Genomic DNA, 21,995 nt, shown 5'->3' on the forward strand with positions numbered 1-21,995 from the left:
CACCTCGCCGCCAGCCCTGGCCACGCAGCGGGCCATTTCCAACTCCTTATTCCACTTTTATTTGCTTGTCACAGGCCACTCACTCTCAGAGGTACATTCGGCATGACAATCCAACCAACAGTATTTTCAAGGCCACACGATACCCTGCGTGCTTGACAAGGTGCAAAGCAGTGAAACGCGTTCCTGCCATTTCCCGTGACCAGCACGCCAGCAGGCTGGACCGAGGCAGGTAAAGCAACAGTCTCTAAGGGTTAGTCACCACTTCGAGGCCCAAGAAGCCTGAGCCTGAGCAAACCTATCCCTGCTCAGTCCCCTTCAGTTCAAAGAAGAGTGCCCAAAAGACACGTATCAGGACGCAGGACCACTGATTAGACCAAGATGACTGGAGTCTCCAGTGAAATTAAATAATCACTCTTTATTCAAAATAAATAAGCCCTCTTACTTACAGGAAAATATGAAAGTAAACTTCTATCCTTCTGGCCTCTAAGATAGAAACCACATTCAAAGTATGTTCACTTACAAAAGAAAGAAAATATTGGTAGATTATGAAAACTGAAATTTAGAAACTTCAATATACATTTGTTTCTTTGCAAAATAATAAAAGGAATAATTTATGTCAAAAGGTCACAGGTTAGAGAACCGATTTTCCTCCTGAGGCTCATTTTAGCAAACCCTCCAAGTACCCCCGAATCTTCCGGCTGAAAAGCCACAACCTGAGAAAGGCACCCCTCCCCACCCCGCTGCTCCTGTGCTGACACTGGTTCCCACAGCGCCCGTCCAGCGGCTTCCGCAGGGCTCTGCCGTCACCGGGACTGGGAACGTCAGGCTGGAACCCCGCTGCCGCCCAGCCACATCACCTCGGCCCCCCGCCGCCTTCCACAGACTGACTTGGCTCAGCTACTCTGCAATGGAGAGACGCTCCCTTAGCAGCAGAGTACTCCGAGTACCACCTTTTCCAGCATTTTCCAGACTCATATTGCACTCACAGGGCCAAGGCTACATCCCGAGGCTTGGTGAAAAGGTTTCCGCCAGCATACCAAGTGCCTGTCCATGGGACTCGCAGCTTTTGGATGCCTACAAACACCGCTGGTTAATTTCCCAATTAAACAGTCATACAAAACACACACTAGGTCAACGAAGAACTGAAGAAGAAGAAAAAGACCCCGAAGTCTTTCAGCCCCCGCCCCCTTACCCCAAATACACAAACACACAGGAAAAGAACTCTTCTTATAAATTCAAGTTCATCATCTGAGAGGTCGAAGCCTCCAGCGATGCCTCCAGCGATGCCTCCAGTTCCAGGGCACGTTGAGTGTATGCTTCCAGATGGTTTCTCCAGATTTCAACTGGAAACAAGAAAGCACACAGCTGATGGACGGCGGGGACAGTCAGGGAAGTCTCTTGGAAAGCAAGCAGCATGTGGCCTGCCCAGTGAACCAGCTCCCTAGATGGGGCCCGGCAAGGACTCAAGCCCAAGTCCCCAGCTGCAACCCCCTCGTGAGCAGCACCAAACACCTTGGCGCACGCCGGCCTTGACAACCGCCCGCCAGGGATACAGCTGTCCTCAAGGATGCCCTCTGTTTGGGTGCCATCTGACCCGAGGTCTGAGACATCCACTGACCAGCCCTCCCAAGTCTGAGACCACCTCTTAAACAAGGGCCGGGTCTTAACGGGGCCTTTGGCAGCCGGTCCTGCCACAGTGGCCATGCTGCTCTCCTGGGCACCCTTTTTAATCAGTGTCGATGAAGACTTAGAGGAGGCTCAACCCCAAATCCATTCCCCCAGCACTCACTGTAGTGTGGCTCCTCTTTCCCGGCAGGGGCCAGGGGTCTGTCCTCTGCAGAGCAGCTGGGGCCCTGCGTGGGCGGGCTCGCGGGTGCGAGGGGCCCAGGCTCTCCCGGCAGCTCCCAGCGCGCATTCTCCAGCATGGTCCTGTACGCCTGCCGGGCCGCCATCGTCAGCTCGACCATCTTGTGGAACTGGTCCTTGGGCAGAAACGAGAGCACAGGTGACATCCCCTGCAAACTGGCAATGGCGCCCTCCACAGGGAAGCAGGGTGATGCCCGCCTGCGGTGCTGCCCGAGGGAAGAGCAGGTGCTGACCTCAGGCCTGCTTAAGGTTCCTCTGTGGCAGCAGTGAGCCCGGAGCTAAATTCGGAATCACACTTCCATGCTTTTAAGGAAACAAGGCCACCAACGCTGCTGCCTTCAACACTGGGGCCCCTGAGGCTCAGGGCTGCTGTGCTGTGCAAGTGCAGACAACCACCATCCCTCCTGACTCCCTCCCACGAGCAAGGCAGGCCGGCGCCCCCTCGCCATCTCACCTGGGCCCCGTCGTAGCTAAAGATCCCCACCACGCTGACAGGAACAGCCTTGTTCAGACTGCGCCCCAGAGCTTTGCGGTTGAGAGCAAACACAAAGGGGATGTTCTGCTCACAGGCGTAGTCAATGATGGTGTGCAGGGTGTCGTCCAGCCCACCTGGTCAAAGGACAACAAAAATGACAAGGAAGTGCATCACACGAGCACGCTGGAGACACTGGCCGCCAAGGGCTTTTCCCGACAGACAGTGACACTCCTGGCCATTTCCTTACTCAAGCCAGTGTACCAGGCCAGGTTTCACCGGGAGAGAGCCAGTCACTGCGGTGCAAGTACACTATTACTCTCGGCCACATGGAAGAAATCAACTCTCCAAGAGAGACACTTCTAAAAGCAATAAAACATGATAAAACATGTCCACGTCAAGTCAACATCTGGTGCTGGTGCTGGTGCTGTGCGTAACGGAAAAATGAAGGCTTGGTAAGTATTTGCTGCATACCACGTGCCACCCTCGGTCTAACGGCCTCCTGTGGACTGGCTCCTATATCCTCACAAAACCCTGAAGGGGAGGCTGCACCCCACTTAGAGATGGAAATCCAGAGCCCAGAGAGGTCACTGAGTACCTCCAACCCTGCCTCCCAGTGAAGCACCAGCCAGGCAGGAGTGGGAAGCGAGTGGCACCGAGAGCAGAGAGGGTGAAGGGAGCCCTGCATGCGGGTGACGTGCCTGTGGAGCCAGAAACCCAGCAGCACTGACGAGTTACCACCAACAGGAGGATCACATCTGGGCGTCTGTGCACGAGTAATGCAGAAACCACCAGTATGCACACATGCATCAGCCAGCTAGAACGTAAAATGGAAGAAATGACTCTATATGTGACAGCAACCAAACACCACAACGGGTGGGGATAAATGTGGCAAGAAACGTGAGAGATTTATAGAGCAACTTCAACATGCTAGTGAAACACAATAGAAAATCTAAACAAAAGGCACCTATGCTCTTGGATGGAATGATCCAATATGATCGATCACATGTCAATTTTATGTTAATGTAAAACTTTTTATACTGTAACGTACTCTAAGTGGGATTTTTTTGAGAAATAAAAAAATATTGGGTTGGCCAAAAGGTTCGTTCTATTTTTCCGTAAGATGGCTCTAGTAGCACTTAGCTGTCATCTCAGCGTGCATTTAAAAAAACTTATCAAAATTGGTGAATTTTTGTGTAGCCACTTTAATACTGAAGATGGAAGAAAAAAAGCAACATTTTCGGCATATTATACTTTATTATTTCAAGAAAGGTAAAAACGCAACGGAAACGCAAAAGAAAGATTTGTGCAGTGTACGGAGAAGGTGCTGTGACTGATCAAATGTGTCAAAAGTGATTTGCAAAGTTTCGTGCTGGAGATTTCTCGCTGGCCGACGCTCCACGGTCGGGCAGACCAGTTGAAGTTGATAGCGACCAAATCAAGACATTAATTGAGAACAATCAACGTTATACCACTCAGGAGACAGCTGACATACTCAAAATATCCAAATCAAGCACTGAAAGTCATTTGCACCAGCTTGGTTATGTTCATCGCTTTGATGTTTGGGTTCCACATAAGTTAAGCAAAAAAACCTCCTTGACTGTATTTCCTTATGCAATTCTCTACTGAAACGTAACGAAAATGTTCCATTTTTAAAACGAATTGTGATGGGTGATGAAACGTGGATACTGTACAATAATGTGAAACGGAAGAGATCGTGGGGCGAGCAAAATGAACCACCACCAACCACACCAAAGGCTGGTCTTCATCCAAAGAAGGTGATGGTGTAGACACGGTGGGACTAGAAGGGAGTTCTCTATCATGAGCTCCTTCTGGAAAACCAAACGATTAATTCCAACAAGTACTGCTCTCAGTTAGACGAAATGAAAGCAACACTTGAAAAACGTCCAGAATTAGTCAAAAGAAAATGCATAATCTTCCACCAGGATAATGCAAGACTGCATGTTTCTCTGATAACCAGGCAAAAACTGTTACAGCTTGGCTGGGCTGGGAAGTTCTGACTCATCCGTCATATTCACCAGACACTGCACCTTCAGATTTCCATTTATTTCAGTCTTTACAAAAATCTCTTGACTGAAAAAATTTCCATTTCCTGCAAGACTGTAAAAGGCACCTGGGACAGTTCTTTGCTCAAAAAGTTTTGGGAAGATGGAATTATGAAGCTGCCTGAAAAATGGCAGAAGGTAGTGGAACAAAAGGGTGAATACGTTGTTCAATAGAGTTCTTGGTGCAAATGAAAAATGTGTCTTCTATTTTTACTGAAAAATCAAAGAAACTTTTTGGTCAACCCAATACATAATATGAGAACAGCCTTTTGAAAAAGGAAACTAACGTCAGGCTAGCATCGCCAGGTCTTAAAGCTTGCTATAAAACTACAAGGACGTAAACGAGGGGATGAAGAGCGACAGAATGGAAGGTCCAGAAACAACCCAAATGCGTGGCACTTGAGCACGTCGGCAAAAGCACCCTGAAGCACCGGACAAGGTGCAGAAGGGACAGCGAGCGGGTCAGCCTCTGCACAGATCCATCTTAGACGAAAGTGTATTCAACCTAAGCAAAAATGAAAACATGGAAGACCCAGGGAAAAAACAGAATTAAGAAAAAAAAATCTTTAATAACCCTGGAGTAGGAAGGTCGATGAATGACAAAACCTAGATGCAATAAAAACAAGAATAAAAAAATACCAGTATGTACACACCTGAAGTCTCTGCATGGCCAAAAAAGGTTTAAAGAAAAACAGGCACATGACAAAACAAAAATATTTACAACTCTTACCCAAAGGGGCTCTTATTAAAACAAGGTACACATAAATATAAAAAAGACTGACATCCTAAAAGACAAATGGGCAAAGAATCAACAATTTACAGAAAACGCCAAGCCCTTAAACAAGTGGAAAGGTGCTCAACCCCCCTTCACAAGAAAATGCTAACAGAATCTTCCCAAGAGGGTGGGGAGGCCAGGAGGAAGCAGCACGCCCGGCTGCGGGGGCTGCAGTGTCCCCGGGGGGCAGTGTGGCATGTGCGTTAACCTGATAAGTGCACAGGCCGTTTCGCTCTAGGAACGTACCTACGGAGATGTTCAGTAAGAAACGACAGCGTGTGGACTTCCCTGGCGGTTCAGTGGTTAAGACTGCGCTTCCACTGCAGGGGGTGTGGGCTCGATCCCTGGGCGGGGAACTAAGATCCTGCATGCCGCACAGCGTGGCCAAATAAAAAAGAAAAAAACTACAGTGTGAAAGGTGCATCCTCGTTTACGGCTACAGAAATCTGAATGCAACTGAAGTGACCATCAGCCCGGGACTGCGCAAGCCAGAAGAATGGGAGGGTCCCGAGCCAGACTGTGATACTAAAAAGAGCAAGGCACAACTGGGATCCAGGACACCAGATCTCACACACACACACACACACACGGACTAACAAGGACACATCAACATATGGCAATGGTGGTTGCCTCTGTGTGGTGGGAATTATCTGGGGGACTTACTCCCAAAGGAAAGTAACAAGCACTGAATCCTGCCCTCTTGCATGGTGAGCTGTTTGAACCTAGCATCTGGAAGGAGGTTACAGCATGGCATTGCCCCGGTTCCTCTGCAAACTGACCAATTCCTGAGCGAACACACAACGTCCGCATGAGAAGGAAAAATTGCCCAAGATCTCCTATCACGTGGTATCTAATTACACATGATTACCTAGTCTTCTTTCAAGAGGAACTTCTCAAATGCACATCCTACTGCTCTGAGGGAACTGGGAACTCATCCTGCAGCTGGTTTGACTGGGGATTAATGGTTAAGCCCCATATCCCTGAAGTCTGCCCACCCCCCTGCCCCAGATCCACCTGAAGGGTATCAAAGATGATGAGGATGGAATCCCTGGGGACATAAACTTTCAAGGAAAAACCGTTCTGGGCAGGCGGTGAGAAGGGGGAGATAGGACCAGAGGTGAGGCGATGGCTGTGCTCCTTACAGTGAGATCTTTTCAGCTTATCATGGGAGGCTGGCCGAGTCTCTTCAACATCAGCCCCATGGCCTCTCACTCAAGGGTCTGTCTCTGCCTTGTGTCCACCCCAACCCGGGAGCTGGTCACAAAGGCTGTTACAGCAGTGTACAGAAAAGAGCTGTAATGCGACCGGCCCAACAGCTGCCATCCATGAAAAGGCCAGCTTACTTGGTTGACCCTTCTGGTCCCTGAATTTGGGCTTTGGGAGGACCCCTGTCACCCCACCTGGGAAGAGTGGCTACTGTACCCAAAATGCATATGAGGATTATACTGAACACCAGCTTTCCTTCTGTGAGTCTGGAATGTGGGGACATGCCAGGCAGAGGGTGCCCATGTGACCAGCCCCAAGGAGCCTCCCTGGTAGATGACATCACACTTCACACGTGTTGTCACACATCTCGTTCTGAGGGAATTCAGCGCGTCCTCTCTGACTCCCCCGGGGAGAGGACAGTGGAAGCATGCCCTGCTTTCCCCGACACAGCAGCCAAGTCGAGATGGTTCTGCTCAGCCCAGTGCCAGCCGACGTTACTAGTGAGAGCTGAAAGCGTCTCCAAGTGCCGACTTCTCAAAGTTCCACAGGAAGAGAACTTAAAACAAGCAAATGCTCAATTGGGTAAGCAATTTCCATTTAAAGTTTAAGTTCAGAATTATCAGGCAAATGCCACTCGGAGCAAATGCAGTCTTTTAACATAATCCCAGGCGGCAATACTAAATTTTACATGTAAAATGACTGCAATCTATTGGCTATCTTTTCCAAGGGATAAACATTCTTAAAACACATAATCGAGTTCTTTATGCTTCAAAGCAAAAAAAAAACAAACAAAGCAAAACAAAACAAAAAAACAATGGAGGGACGGATGATTCAACAACGTATCTTAAATGCGTAACAAATCCTTGAGATGCCCATCAGTACATTCTTAGCTCCATTCTCTGGCACAGTCAGAGGAGTGGGGGCTTAAAGAAAGAGCAAGGTGGGCTGCCAACTGAATACGCACATTCCCGTTTTTTGGGTTGTCTTTTTTTGTTTTTTGGCTGCTTTGGGTCTTTGTTGCTGCATGTGGGCTTTCTCTAGTTGCGGCAAGCGGGGGGCTGCTCTTCGTTGAGGTGCGCGGGCTTCTCAATGGGATGGCTTCTCTTGTTGTGGAACACGGGCTCTAGGCACGCGGGCTTCAGTAGCTGTGGCACACGGACTCAGCAGTTGTGGCTCTTGGGCTCTAGAGCGCAGGCTCAGTAGTTGTGGCACATGGGCTTAGTTGCTCTGTGGCATGTGGGATCTTCCCGGACCAGGGCTCAAACCCCTGTCCCCTGCACTGGCAGGCAGATTCTTAACCACTGCGCCACCAGGGAAGTCCCTGGTTTGTCTTCTAAAGGTGAAAATCCACAGGAGAATGCAAGATAAGAGCAAAACTGTTTTGGAAGCCGAAACGCAAACAGTTGACTCAGCTGACCTAAGCCAACAATGGGAAAACCCCTAGACCCAGCCATTTATACCCTAGAATTCAATGCCCAGACCTTGGCAGCTAACTGGCAGCACCGGGCACTTCAGAGACAGGGTGAAGTTCAGATGAAGTTCAGCAAGTTGGTGTCCAGACCCACTTCACCCAGCCGACATGCCAGTGCCGGGCCTCTGGTGGGGCAGGGCGGCACGTCTGTGGGACACTGGGACCCACACCTCTAACCGTGAGTGTAAGGACAAGGTCACAGACTCCCAGCAGGAGGTAAGAGAGTTCTTCCCCAGGGAATATGGAGTCAGAGAGACTGAGCAGCAGCCCAGCTGTCATCCTGCAGCAGAGGTTCTAGCTTGGCATCCACAGCAGCAACGAAGAACTTACTAGAAATGCAAAGTTTGGGGCCTGCTGGACCTGCTCAGGAAGGAACTCTGGAATCTGTCTTCACCAGCCTCCTGGGTGACTCTGATGCTCACTACACTTTGAGAACCACTGCCCTCAAATGCAGCTCAAAGCCTTTAAATGCCAGCCCCGCCCCCAGATTTCTAGTCAGCTTTAATAGCTGTTAAAGACAAACAGGGGACTTCCCTGGCGGTCCAGTGGTTAAGACTCCGTGCTCCCAATGCAGGGGGCACGGGTTCGATTCCTGGTCGGGGAACTAAGATCCCACATGCGCCACGGTGCGGCCAAAAAAATTTAATAATTAAAAAAAAAAGACAAAAAGATAGCAGACACCGGTATCTGCAGAAACCTCCGCCATGCGATCAAAACCACCTGGGAAGGGAGGCTATGCGGGGAGAAGGCAACTTCCCATCACTATTATTCTCAGGGAGGAAACACATCCACAGAGCAACGGCAGCTGCAACACGCAAAGAAACTTCAGAGAACAATAAAAATAGCTCCCAGAAGTTAAAAGTAATAGCAGAAATAAAAACCTCTACAGAAAGATTAAGAGACATAGCTGAAGAATCCTTACAGAAAAGAGAACCAAACGAAAGAGGTGAAAGAAGAGGAAAAGTCACAGGAGGACAGCAGTGCAGGAGGCCCAGCATCTGAGCAGCATGGTTCCAGGAAGAGCCTAGAGAGGACCGACCGTAGGGAGAGTCAGAGCACAAACCCAACAGCACGTCCGAGAACTGAGGGCACTGCCTGCAAACCGCCCCACCTCCCGGAACCCTGCGCACAAGGAATGTCCCACAAGCTTCCAGAGAGAAGGGAGAACAAAGGGGAAAAGGTCAGAAATCGGGAAGACTGGATTTCAAGCACCATCTTCTAAATGTGCCGCCATGTACCCTTTCTCTCATAAGCCACTGGGGCATGTGCACACCCCGAGACAAAGGAGTGCACGAGAGCCACTGAACACCACACCCCAACAGGAGATGGGGGAGGCAGTCCCCAGGAGGACAGCTGCACAGGAAGCACAGAGCCTGGAACGATTCCAGAAGAGAAGCTGCAGAACACCCGATGCACCCACTGCCTTAAGAGGTTCAGGCAGCCGGCTGAGAGCTTGAGGAGTGATTCATTTCAAGTTCAGCACCGGCCATGGGACTGTGGTGGGGACACTGCCAGCACACAACCGAACAGGCAGGTCCCCTGAGACCCCTTTCTGATGGCTGGGACTGGACCTGCCCTGAACTAGGACGGGGACGAGCCCACTGGGCTGGCAATGAGCGGGTCCAGCCGCTGCCCTAGTGCCCCTGGGTGCTGCAGGCAGGTCAGGAAACCTCAAGTCTTCAGACTGGAACAGCAACCGGAAAAGCTCAGGGCTAGGATCTGGACTGGATCCCTCCAAGTCCAGTTCCAGCCGAGTGGAAGTTTACACTGAAGCAGAGAGGAATAGGACCAGAGAAGGACTCCGAACACTTACACGAAGATGGAGGGCCAGTGTCTAAGTGATGGCGTTCTGCTCTTAAATGACAACCCCTCTACTGCGCAGCCTGAGGAGGACACAAAACGGACCACCCGAGGGCCAATGGGAGGTGTCACAGACGTCCATCTGTCGGTCGCCTCGCCCAGCATATCACATCCCGAAAAACAGAACCAACCTTCCAGCATCAGTAAGATGGCCAAGTGCTTGGACAAACCCATCTTTCCTTTTTTTAAAATTAATTAATTAGTTGATTAATTAATTAATTTTGGGGGCTGTGTTGGGTCTTCGTTTCTGTGCAAGGGCTTTCTCTAGTTGCGGCAAGCGGGGGCCACTCTTCATTGCGGTGCGTGGGCCTCTCACTGTCGTGGCCTCTCTTGCTGCGGAGCACAGGCTCCAGACACGCAGGCTCAGTAGTTGTGGCTCACGGGCCCAGGTGCTCCGCGGCATGTGGGATCTTTCCCAGACCAGGGCTCGAACCCGTGTCCCCTGCACTGGCAGGCAGACTCTCAACCACTGCGCCACCAGGGAAGCCCAACAAACCCATCTTTAATCAGTGGACAGATGAGTTAGTCACAGACTGAGCAAGCACGTTTAAAACTGACAAAAGCCCAATGCAGGGACCGCCTAGCTGCCAGTCACAAAGCCTCTGTGGTGTGAGTGACCAGTAACCACGGGAGGCCTGCGCAGGCCAGCTGAGCCACACTGTGAAGACCACAGCCTGCCTCACAGAGGAATGCGCTGGCTGATCCGATAAACTCTGGAAACAAATTACTCAATTAAAAGAGAAAATGAAACAAACTGAGCTGCTGAGGCCTCGGTGCCCCTTAGCTGCTGACGGGTGTGTGGTGGCCAGAGGGTGTGTACTGCAGGGGGCCACACGCCAGGGACGGCACAGAGCCCTTACCTTTCGACTGTATCTTCTCACAGTTGGGGGAGATGATGACGCATTTCAACTTTCTGAGCTTCAGATGTTTGAGGACTTCCCTCAGCCCCAACACAAGTCGGCGTTTGGTCTTGGCCTTGACTGGATCTTTCTGGTACATACGATCTTGGAAACGGACCAGCTCTTTCAGCAGGTCCGTAACACAAGCGTCAACTTCTTTACTGAGCATCTGGCTGCAGTAGCTGAAAGAAACATTAGACACGGTCACGTTCCCACTGGCTGCGACACTCCAGCGCACTGCTCCTGGCACACCTCAGATGAGGTGGACGGCACGCCCCTTTCAAGAAATCACGCTTTGATGAGGAATACGAGTCAAAAAGGTGGAACTCCTGATAGGATTTTACCAAAGGTATGGACGCAGGCATCCTCTCCAGCCCCAACTACAAGGGACAAAGACCTCTGGGCCCCACGTCCCCAGGGCAGCCACTCCCGGGTGCTTCTCCTCATGAAAAAAAAAATGTTTGGAGAGTCTATCTACCCCGAAGAAAAGTGGGAGGGAAGGAGGCGGAGTGCCCTAAGAAATTACACAACAAGAGGGAACCCAGATGCAACGGGCTGTTACCTCACTACCCGTTCCCCCAGCCACAACCTGGACTCAAGGGCACCTCTGGCATCACGGCACTAGGACCTCTCGGGAGCAGATCAGGTAGCCCTGGCATGTGTTACAACCAGGTCCTAGCCACCTTCCACCGGGAGGATGCAAACACCGGGGCCCAGCCGAGCCAGTGGGCGAAGAACTCAACGCCCAGTGTCAGAGGGAGCACAGTGCCCCGGGCCCCACTGCAGGCACAGCTGCCCGGCTCACTCACTCCCTGAACCGCCGGCTGTGGATCTTGGGGCAGGCCTCCACCTCCTTCTGGGGCTCAGCTCCCAGCCGGTCTTCTGACTTGCTCTCTGCCACAGGAGCACAGGACACCAACTCTTCCGTTCCCCCTGGAGTTTCAGAGAAAGAGGTCACAGCATGGCCCCTCTGGGGTTCCACACACAGACTGCGGGGACTGAGGCAGGGAATGCTCAACAGCGGCAGTGTCGCCAGAGCAGCCAGACTTGGCGGCAGACACCCGCCACATCCAGACACGGCCACCGAGCGTCACAGCAGGCAGAGGAGCGATGGGAATGGCTTGGGAAATCAGAAGAACTGGGCGACTCTCTGCACTGCCTAGAGGTGCCTCCCCGTCCCTTATTTAGTTATTTACTTATTTTTGTGCAGCGTTGGTGGTATAGTGGTGAGCATAGCTGCCTTCCTAACCATTTTTAAATGTGTAGTTCAGTGGCCAAATTTATTTTTTAATTTTGAAATTTAACCTGAAGTTCTTATCAAGTACGGTAAGTTTTAAAAGCAGGTTTATTAGTTCTCAATTTTTTTGCACTTAAATGCTTGAAACCATTCCTTTATCAAATAACCCTTAAAAAAGAAGCTGAACATCTAAACTGGGAGAGCCACAATAGGTGTGTTTAAACCCATCAGACAGGATTCAATAACAGCTTACAACACTCCAATTGATACTCCTAGACACTTCCAAAGTGCAAGTGCCATAACATCACCAGGGGAAGGAGTTCACCCACCAGGGAAGACAATGTCCCATGGCTGGCCTCTCCACCACCCATAGGCGTAGCTTGTAAAACCCCTGGCAGCCTGTATGGCAGGAGCCTCTAGGCTGGGTGGCAGTGGACCCCACCCCGGGGAAATGCCAGCAGGAGGGGTGCTCACGTCCCCTATATACATCGCACGCTGCCACAGCACCTGTGCTTCTAATGGCCCCGAAGTGGAAACGCCCACAACACTCGCATGCCACCTGGCACGTTTGTACACCTGGATGCTATGCAGCAATGACAATCGGGAACTACCTCTACAGGCCACAGACATACTGCTGGCCAGAGGGGCACACACTGCAAGATTCCACTGGAACAAAGCCTGAAAGCTCACGGGTAGGGCTGCAGACAGGGCTGCGGCCTTGAGCGGGAATCATGGGGACTGTGGGGCTGATACAGTTCTGAACTTGGTAAGAAGTCCTCAAGCTATATGCTTATGATTTGTGTACTGCTCTGAACGTGTAATTCACTAAAATGCTTACTTAACCCATTTTTTGTATGACACCATGCCTCACACACTTGTGGGCAAGCAGCTCTTGCAGTTAATGGTGTTAATTCTCATGGCACTTCAAATTGCGAGGACCATCCAGTGCCACACAGATCGAACTCAGGGGCCTCACCCCCTCTGTCCCTCTCACCCCTGAGAAGCGGAGGCACCAGACGCTCCACCTGCTCATAGGGACGTCCTCTTACTGTCAAGTTAGGAGACAGAAAACTTCTGCATTCCCGAGGCCCAACGCCCACGTGCTTTTACCACACAGGGACAAGGGCTGGGCAAAGCCCAGACAGTTGGCTGTGCATACGGCCGCCCCCGCCGAAGGATTCTTTAAGAAGCAAACCAACAGAACTCGGTACCTGAGGGGTCAGGCTGCCCGAGGGCCTGGTCGTCACCACCGCTCTCTCCATCTTGCACATCGTCACTGGCAAAAGCTGGGCTCACAGCATTTTCTTGGAGACGCTGCTGCTTTCTCTCCTGCCGCTCTTTCAAAATAATCTTTAAAATTAAATAAACGATCAAAACACCTAAATACTTGTACTTAAAAATAAGCTCTTTTGCAAAATAAGCCACCCACGTTCAGCTGGCTGGCACTGTGCCTGTTTGTGCCCTTACTCCCCACCGCCCCCATGGGTGGGCCCAACCCTCTCACCCACAGCCCAGGAGCAGCATGTTCCCCCTGGGTGCGCAGAGCAGGGCATGTGAGAACTGAGCTCTGATGCAACTGTGCAGCTCAACTGTTACCTGGCCCCAGGCAAGACACGCCTTCCTCCATCTGAGACCCACCACACTCCACAGGCTGCTTTGAAAATTAAATCAAAGAACGTGTGCCAGGAAGTGTCCAATATTTCCCAAATCTGAGCATCAGACAGATTGCCTTGGGTGGAATGAGGGTAAAAAACGTGAATGAGAACATACTCCCCCCATTTCTGGTTTTCTGTCCACGTCACTCCAAAGCATTACAGTGAATAAATAAATAAGGCCTCCCCCTCCAGCAGCTAAGGCACCCTGCTTCACTCGCTCTAGCACACCATGTGGGAAGAGCAAGGGATCATCTTGCAGAGAATCGTGTACCCATCTTGATAAGGGCAGGTTCAAATGAGAGTGAAGGTTGAACTCTAAAAATGTAAGGGTCGAAAGGAGTAACACAGATACAGGAGGGTCTGTAGGTTTTCTCGCGCCCGATTTCGAACAGAACACCACACACCTTCTTCAACGAGGTTGGCTTCTTGGCCTTGGGGACCTCCCTCTGCTTCCCCTTCTTCATCAGGGGGGCGCTGGAGTCTAAGGGGTTGTGCGGGGTCTTCACCTGGCCAAAGCGGTGGCCCTTCTTCCCTGACATGGAGTCTTTGGAGAGGACAGGCACCGCCCCAACTACAACACAGGAGGGACACATGGCTCAGGCTGCCGCCCGCCACCTGCCTGGCTCCAGAGGGCAGGCTCGCTGCAGATCTGCCTCGGGGGCTCCTTATGCTGCCCGCCCATCCCCACAACCTTCCTCATCCTCATCAAATGGTCCCTTAGAGAACTAGCTTCCTATCCCTGTAATCAAATCTCCTATGTTGCTCCTATGTTGTAATCAAATCTGTAATCAAATCTCCTATGTTGCTCAGTAAAGTCTGATGATGTGTGGGTCTCATTTTTTGATTAAGAATTTTTCCGGGTAGCTTGTACTTAAGATGCCTTTTACTCCACCATTTTCAGTTGACACTGCCTTTGCAGGAGTTGGCCACTGGCTTCCCTATGCATACCTTCTACCTCGCTACCTTATAAGAGCCTAGTAATATTTCAAGTTGATTCTCTTGAGTTTTCTAGACATAAACATACTTCCCTAAATTCCCTGCACGGTGTAAATACATGACCACAATCACTACTCAGTACACTTCCACTGCATACTATGGTTCTGTTCTACTTCCCACCTTGTTCCTGTTCCCAAGGAAATAGTTAACTTGTTCATACTTTCCCCCTACTATTTAATTAGGAAAATTTCTAAACACATAACAAAGAAAAAGAGAATGTATAACAACAAACCCGCGTACTCACTGTCCAGCTTCAACAACCATCAGTATTTTTCCAAATATATTTTACCCACCCTCCTTAATTTTGGAATATGTTTTAAAAGTGCTGTGTAGACACAGGGGTGACTCCTGGAAAGGCAAGCCAAAAACAAAATAAAAAAAATAAATAAATAACTGAGCGGAGACATCAACAACCACACACTGTGGGGAAGACAGCCACCAAATTCAGACCAGGGCAGTTCCGTACACAGAACAAAACAAAAAAACCCCATCACAATCACTACTCTCAGAAGGAAAAAATCAAATCCAGAGTTGCTACAATATATTAATTGAAATATTCAGTATTCAACAAAAAATTTTTCAAACTTTCAAAGAAACAAGAAAGTGTGACCCATACTAAAGAAAAAAGGAAGTTAACAGAAACTGTCTTTGAGTGCTCTCAGCTGTGGGACACAGATGACCAAGACTTCAAGGCAACTATGAGAACAGATGAAAACACAGGATTTCAATAAATACAAATAACAAAGGAGAAAGGCTCATAGCAGATTTGAGATGGCAGAAAAATTAGTGAGCATGAAGATAAATCAATAGAAACTATTCAATTTAAAGAAAAATTTTAAAGAAGATTTTAAAAGACTGAAAAAATGAAGACAGCCTCAAGAGACCTGTGGAGCAATAACAAACATACCACTATACATATAATGGGAGTGCCAGGAGAGGAAAGAGAAAAGACAAAAAATATTCTGAAGACATAATGGCCCTAAATTTCCCAAATTTGATGAAAACTTTAATCTACAAAGCCAAAATAGGACAAATATTACCCAACCAAAGGTAGGATAAATATAGAGATTCCCACCCTAGACATATCATAGTCAAACTGTTGAAGGTGGAAACAAAGAAAAACTATGGGAAGTAGCAAGGGAAAAACAACTCATCACAGAAAGTGGAACAACAAGACAAGTAATATCTGACGTCTCACTGGCAACAATGGAGGCAAGAGGGCAATGGAATGACATTCAAAGTATTGGGAGAAAAAAAACGTCAACCAAACATTCTATACCCAGCAAAACTATCCTTCAAAAAAATGAATGTAAAATATAGATGTTCCTAGATAAACAATGACTGACAGAATTCATTTCTTAATTTACTTATTTATAAGCAACCACTTTTTTAATTTTAAGAAAATAATATTTTTAAAGTAAGGGAAAAAATCAACAGAGGAATCAAAATGGTACTCTATATTTGTTTAACATAAAATAAAGCAGTTAAGGATGAACAGAAGAATAAATAAGACATGCAAGAAGAAGAAAAAAATAGCAACAGCAGTAAATGCAACCACAGTAACAATTACATTAAACATGAATGAGTAAAACACCCCACTCAACAGGCAGATTGTTGGCCTGGATAAAAAAGAAAGCTCCGACTATATGCTGTCTACAAGAAACATACCTTAAACACACTGTCTGCTAGGTGGCCAGGGCTACTCTTCCCTATGCTGCTGGTAAAAGCATTCACCTCCTCTTTAATCTGACCAGCCAGTTGGGAAAGCCTGACTTGGGCTCCAGAATAGACATAAGCCTCCAAAGGCCTTTGACTTAAGTTGTGTTCTGGTAAGAAAGCCCCACATAGGGGTACTTGGTACTGGCTCATCTAAAATAAAGAGGAACCCTGAATTCCTCTTAGCTAATTTTTACTTTTTCTGGAAAGAATGGTTCCATTACTGATGTCAAAAAGGAAGGTGATGGACATGTCAGTATTTGGGTATTCCTGGGATCTCTGGCCAAAATGTCCTTTCAATACTACCAAAATCCGAACCTTACAATCTGACAACCTCAAATACTTAAAAATATCATCTGAGGGCCCCCACTCCTTGCAAAACTGTTTATGTACTTCATACACAACTGCATCTAAAAGGTCCAACTTGAACCTAGTTGCAAAAGAGCCACCTCATATAGCCTCAGAGGTAGTTCCCTCACTTTTCCTGCTTTTACCTTTGACTGGAGATCTAAAATGCTCAGTCAGTAGTTTACACACTTCCCTGCAGGCTCCCCAAGAAGCTACATTTTTCAGAATCAGCGGTTGGCCAAGCACTTTGCAGATTTCTCTGGAAAGGCCAACACTGCAGGCCTTTACCAAACAGAAGATGAGCTGAGAAAAGCAACTTTGAGGAATATCTAACAAGGCAGTGGTCCCAAGTTTTGATATATGTAAGAATTACTCACACATGTGAGGTATAAAACTGTGGATCCTGAAATGAATAAAATTACCAAAATCATTGAGACAAAGAAATTTAAATACAGACTGGATACAAGATGCTAGCAAGAAATAATCATTAATATTATCAGATGGAAGGATGGCAGAGTGGTTCAATTAAAAATAAAATCACCATCAATTAGAGATACTGATGTATTTACAGGCTAAATGACATGATGTCTACAAGTACTTCAGGAAAAAAAAAGTAGAGTTCCAGATGCAACAAGACTGGCAAAACGTTGTTAACTGATGGAGCTGGGTAATGGGCACATGGTGGCAGTATTCATCATATTCTCTCTACTTTTGATTATGTTTTAAAGTTTCCACCCCAAAAAAGTGAAAAACAAAGACAAAACAAAACCAAAAATCCCACTGTGTGCTTGTTAAAAACACCTACTGCCCTTCCCATATGAAGTGGTTCTAGTGCACCACTTCTGAGGTGTTCCTGGAACCTGAACTTTCAGCAATGCCAGTGCCATGGCTGGCAGTCCTGGGGATACTGTGTGAAAAAGAAACAATGGGTTCAGGGACACACTGTCGACTGGTGCCTCAGCCACACTGTACTTGGGCTAAATTAACTGCATTTAGACATTTTAAATTTGTACTCTGGGCTTTTAATAAAGGTCACTATGAAACTCACTAAAACTTACTTCTGCTGTAGCCATGAGAAGGCTATTTAGGAAACTGCTGACTGTATCATTCAGCAACCCATATAAAATCATCTGCCGGAGAAAGAGTGTTTAGAATTTTCAGCTTCAAAAAAATCCCACCTCCACCCCCATCAGAATGGCTAAAATTAAGACCAACAACATCAAATGTTGATGAGGATGTGGAACCAGGAGAACATTCATACATTATTGGTGAGTGTAATATGGTACACAGGCAGTTTGGAAAACAGTCTGGCAATTTATAAACTAAATACCACGTGGCCCAGCAATTCCACTCTCCCAAGAGAATTAAAAACAGACACTCAAATACTTGTACATGAATATTCACAGCAGTATTATCCAGAACAGCCAAAAGGTGGAAACAGCCTAAATGTCCATCAATAGATAAAGAAATTGTGGTCAACAGAATATGATTCGATCACAAACACTGGTGAAATAAGATACATGAATATGGATGAACATCAAAGACATTAAGCTAAGTGAAAGCAGACTGACACAAAAGGTCGCAAACTATATGATTCCATTTACATAAAATGTCAGCATAGGCAGATCCACAGGTAGTTGCCAGGGGCTGGGGAAAGGAGGAAAATGGGGAGCTTCATGGGTAGGGGTTTCCTTTTGGGGTGACAAAAATATTAGGAACTAGACAGAGGTGATGGTCACACAACACTGTGGATGTACTAAACGCCACTCAACTGTACAGTGTAAAATGGTTGATTTCATGCTACATGAATTTCACCTCAATAAAAAACAAAAAGAACTACTGACATACATCTACAGTGTAAGTAAGTCACAAAAATATTGTCGAGTGAAAGAAACCTTACACAAAGAAGCATATACTAAGATTCCACTTACATGAAGTTCTAGAACAAGGAAAAACTAGTCTATGGCAGAAGAAACATCAGAACCATGGTTGCCTGCGGGTAGCAGCAGGGAATGACTGGGATGGGGAGCGGCTGAGGAAAATTTCAAGGGTGCTGACGATGTTCCACACAGCCACGAGTCTAGGTTACACAGCTATACATTTGCCAAAGGGCTTCAAATGGTGCACTTAAGATCTGTGCGTGTCACTAAATGCATAGTTTACCTCCAAAGGAAAAGAAGAGCCACAAATAAATACTGAACTCTAGTAAATGATATACGTGCTGTAACACTTGGGGGTAAAATACAGTGGTGTCTGCAACCTACCTTAAATGCAGCAAAAATAAAAAACAACATATTGATGAATGGATAGATCGGGGTCAGCAAACTTTTCCTTAAAGGGCCAGAGAGTAAATATTTTAGGCTAATGAGCATACGCGTATTGCAATGCTCAACTGCCATTATAACTCAAAGGCAGCCACAGATAATGCTTAAAGGAACAAGTGTTGGCTGTCTAATAAAACTTTACAGCCAGCAGCCAGCAGGTCATAGTTTGCTGACCTCTGGAAAAATAACGTGGTTGAAAAAAGTTAGGGAATGACTGTACAATCTAGATGGTGAGTACATGGGTGGTCACTGCATGATTTTATTCAGCTTTTCCAGATGTTTGCAAATTTTCAAAAGAAAAAAAATGCTACCTCCCTCCCCTGAAGAGACAAATCATGTTTATCCTTTCTGGGATTAATGCCATAATAAAATCACCATCAGTTAGAGATGCAGATTGAGGTATTTATAAGTAAAATGACATGATGTCCACAAATTGCTTTAAAATGCTTCAGAAACCAAAAATAGTAAGCTTCTTCACCATTTCCTTGCATACCTATTTTTCACTTTTAAAATAAATAAACTGCCTCAGAGGGAAACATATTTAAAAGACTATGGTGGCAAATGTGCATTATTTCTCTGTATGACATATTGCCAATTTTAACTATCTTGGCTCTAAGAGGTGTTTCAGAAGAGAGAATGACTGCATCACTACCGAGCCAACACTGCCACTCCCTGCGTTCCCATGGACAGGCAGGTAATTCATTTCAATCTGGTGAAGCTTTATAACCTGTACAGGGCACTTACATAAGATTTTCAGGTACACCAAGTCGTCACATCAAGTGGAAAACCCATAAACCCATGTTGTTGTTGTTGTTGTTGTTTTTAATGTTTATCTATTTATTTATTTTTGGCTGCATCGGGTCTTAGGTGTGGCACGTGGGATCTTTTGCTGTGGCGTGCAGGGTTCTCTACAGTTGTGGTGCGTGGGTTTTCTCTTCTCTAGTTGTGGCGCGCAGGATCCAGGGTGCGTGGGCTCTGTAGTTTGTGACACATGGGCTCTCTGGCTGAGATGCTTGAGCTCAGGAGTTCTGGCGTACGGGCTTAGCTGCCCTGTGGCATGTGGGAACCTAGTTCCCTGACCAGGGATTGAACCTGCATCCCCTGCATTGGAAGGTGTATTCTTTACCACTGGACCACCAGAGAAGTCCCCAAAACCCACCTTTTAATAAGACCTATTTCTTAAAATCATCATACTTAAATAACTTTAAAAATTTTGTGATAAAATACATATTAACATAAAAACTACTATTTTAACTGTTCACTTCACAATTCAGTGGCATCAATTACGTTCACAACGTTGTTGCAAACATCACCACTACCCATATCCAAAACCTTTTCATGCCCCGAAATAAAAATCTATCCCCATGAAACAATAACTCCTCATTCCCCACTCCCCTCAACTCCTGGTAACCGCTAATCTACTTTCTGTCTATGACAGAATTTCCTTCCTTTTTAAGGCTGAATACTCCATTGTATGTATATACCACCTTTTGTTTACCCATTCATCTGCTGATATACATTTGGGGTATTTCCATCTTTGGGCTACTACGAAAAATGCTGCTATGAACACTGGTATACAAGTGTCTGAGTCTCTGTTTTTCATTCCTTTGGATACATTCAGAGGAGCGGAACTGCCGAGTCACATGACAACTCTCTATTTAGCATTCTGAAGAACCACGGGACTGTTTTCCAAAGTAAGTGCACCATTTAACATTTCCATCAGCAACGGTTCCAATTTCTCCAAATCCCCACAAACACTTGTTATTTTCCATGTTTCTGATTAGAGCTATTGTAGTAGGTTTGAAGAACTGCCTCAGTGTGGTTTTAAGTTGCATTTCTCTACTGATGTTGAACATCTTTTCACGTGTTATTGACCGTACGTATACCTTCTCATGGAGAAATGTCTTTTCAAGGGCTCTGCCCATTTTTTAAACGAGTGTTACTGAATTGTAAGAGTTCTTATATATTTGGATATTAAATCCTTATAAGATATGATTTTCAAATATTTTCTCCCATTCTATAAGTTGTCTTCCCGTTTTCTTGATAATGTCATTTGGTACACAAAAGTTTTTAATTTTGATGAAATCCAATTTATCTATTTTTGCTTTTGTTGCTTGTGCTTTTGGTGTCCTTTCTGAAAATTCATCACCTAATCCAAGGTCGTGAAGACTTACCTCTGTTTTCTTCTAAGAGTTTCAAGTTTTAGCTCTTATATTTAAGTTGTTGATCCATTTTGAGTTAATTTTTGTATATGGTGTGAGGTTGGGGGCCTAACTTCATTGTTAAGCATGTGGAAATCCAGTTGCCCCAGGACCATTTTTTTTTTTTTTTTTTTTTTTTTTTCGGTAGGTGGGCCTCTCACTGCTGCGGCCTCTCCCCTTGCAGAGCACAGGCTCCGGACGCGCAGGCTCAGTGGCCATGGCTCACGGGCCCAGCCGCTCTGCGGCATGTGGGATCTTCCCAGACCGGGGCACGAACCCGCGTCCCCTGCATCGGCAGGCGGACTCTCAACCACTGCGCCACCAGGGAAGCCCAAGGACCATTTTTTAAATGATTGTTCTTTGTCCTTTTAACGAACTCAACAACCCTGTTAAAAATTCACTGGCCATAGATATGTGTGTTTATTTCTGGATTCTCAATTCTATTCTACTGGTCTATATCTATCCTTATTCCAGCACCACATTATTTTGATCAAATATAAACAACTTCTGATTACAAGAGAAAACAGTCACAAAATAGTCTACTGAAAAAGACTTCAATCATTTGTCTGAAATGAAAAGACTCTTTTACCTGAGAACACCACTGGTTTGGAGGACTGCTTTGCATTCTGGGAGTGCTGCTTCTTTTCCAATGCGGTTAGCATTCCTCCCAAATCCAACTGTACTGGAATTTGGCTCTTCTTTCCACTACTTTTAAAATTATTCTAAAAAGTTCAAAAATCAGAAGTTTATTTATAATACTGTATTTTAGAAATTGTGCTTTTCATTTTATGATTAAAAAATCATACAATTAATAAGATAAAACAGATATAGGGACTATACAAATCTTAAAATTAAAAAAAGAATTAAAGTAATTAAAACCCCAGTCACTTCCAAATTATCTGC

General features: G+C 46.6%; 1 protein-coding gene across 8 annotated transcripts in view; it reads right to left on the reverse strand.

The window, feature by feature from the left end:
• Nucleotides 1-395: 395 nt before the first annotated feature.
• Nucleotides 396-21,995, reverse strand: part of SECISBP2 (SECIS binding protein 2) — a 39,542-nt gene continuing 17,942 nt past the window's right edge. For 7 of the 8 annotated variants that reach the window (XM_081238044.1, XM_081238042.1, XM_081238041.1 and 4 more), the window contains 8 exons: nt 21,682-21,814; nt 13,912-14,078; nt 13,064-13,202; nt 11,425-11,548; nt 10,577-10,797; nt 2,321-2,475; nt 1,790-1,982; nt 396-1,343 (listed from right to left, as the gene is read on the reverse strand). In XM_081238044.1, coding sequence (XP_081094170.1) covers nt 1,228-1,343; nt 1,790-1,982; nt 2,321-2,475; nt 10,577-10,797; nt 11,425-11,548; nt 13,064-13,202; nt 13,912-14,078; nt 21,682-21,814 — 1,248 coding nt within the window. In that variant the 3' untranslated portion in view covers nt 396-1,227. The other variant, XM_081238043.1, reaches the window with a different exon arrangement.

The sequence above is a fragment of the Mesoplodon bidens genome (assembly GCF_964165515.1).
Source record: "Mesoplodon bidens genome assembly, chromosome: 6".
Taxonomy (NCBI): Eukaryota; Metazoa; Chordata; class Mammalia; order Artiodactyla; family Ziphiidae; genus Mesoplodon; species Mesoplodon bidens.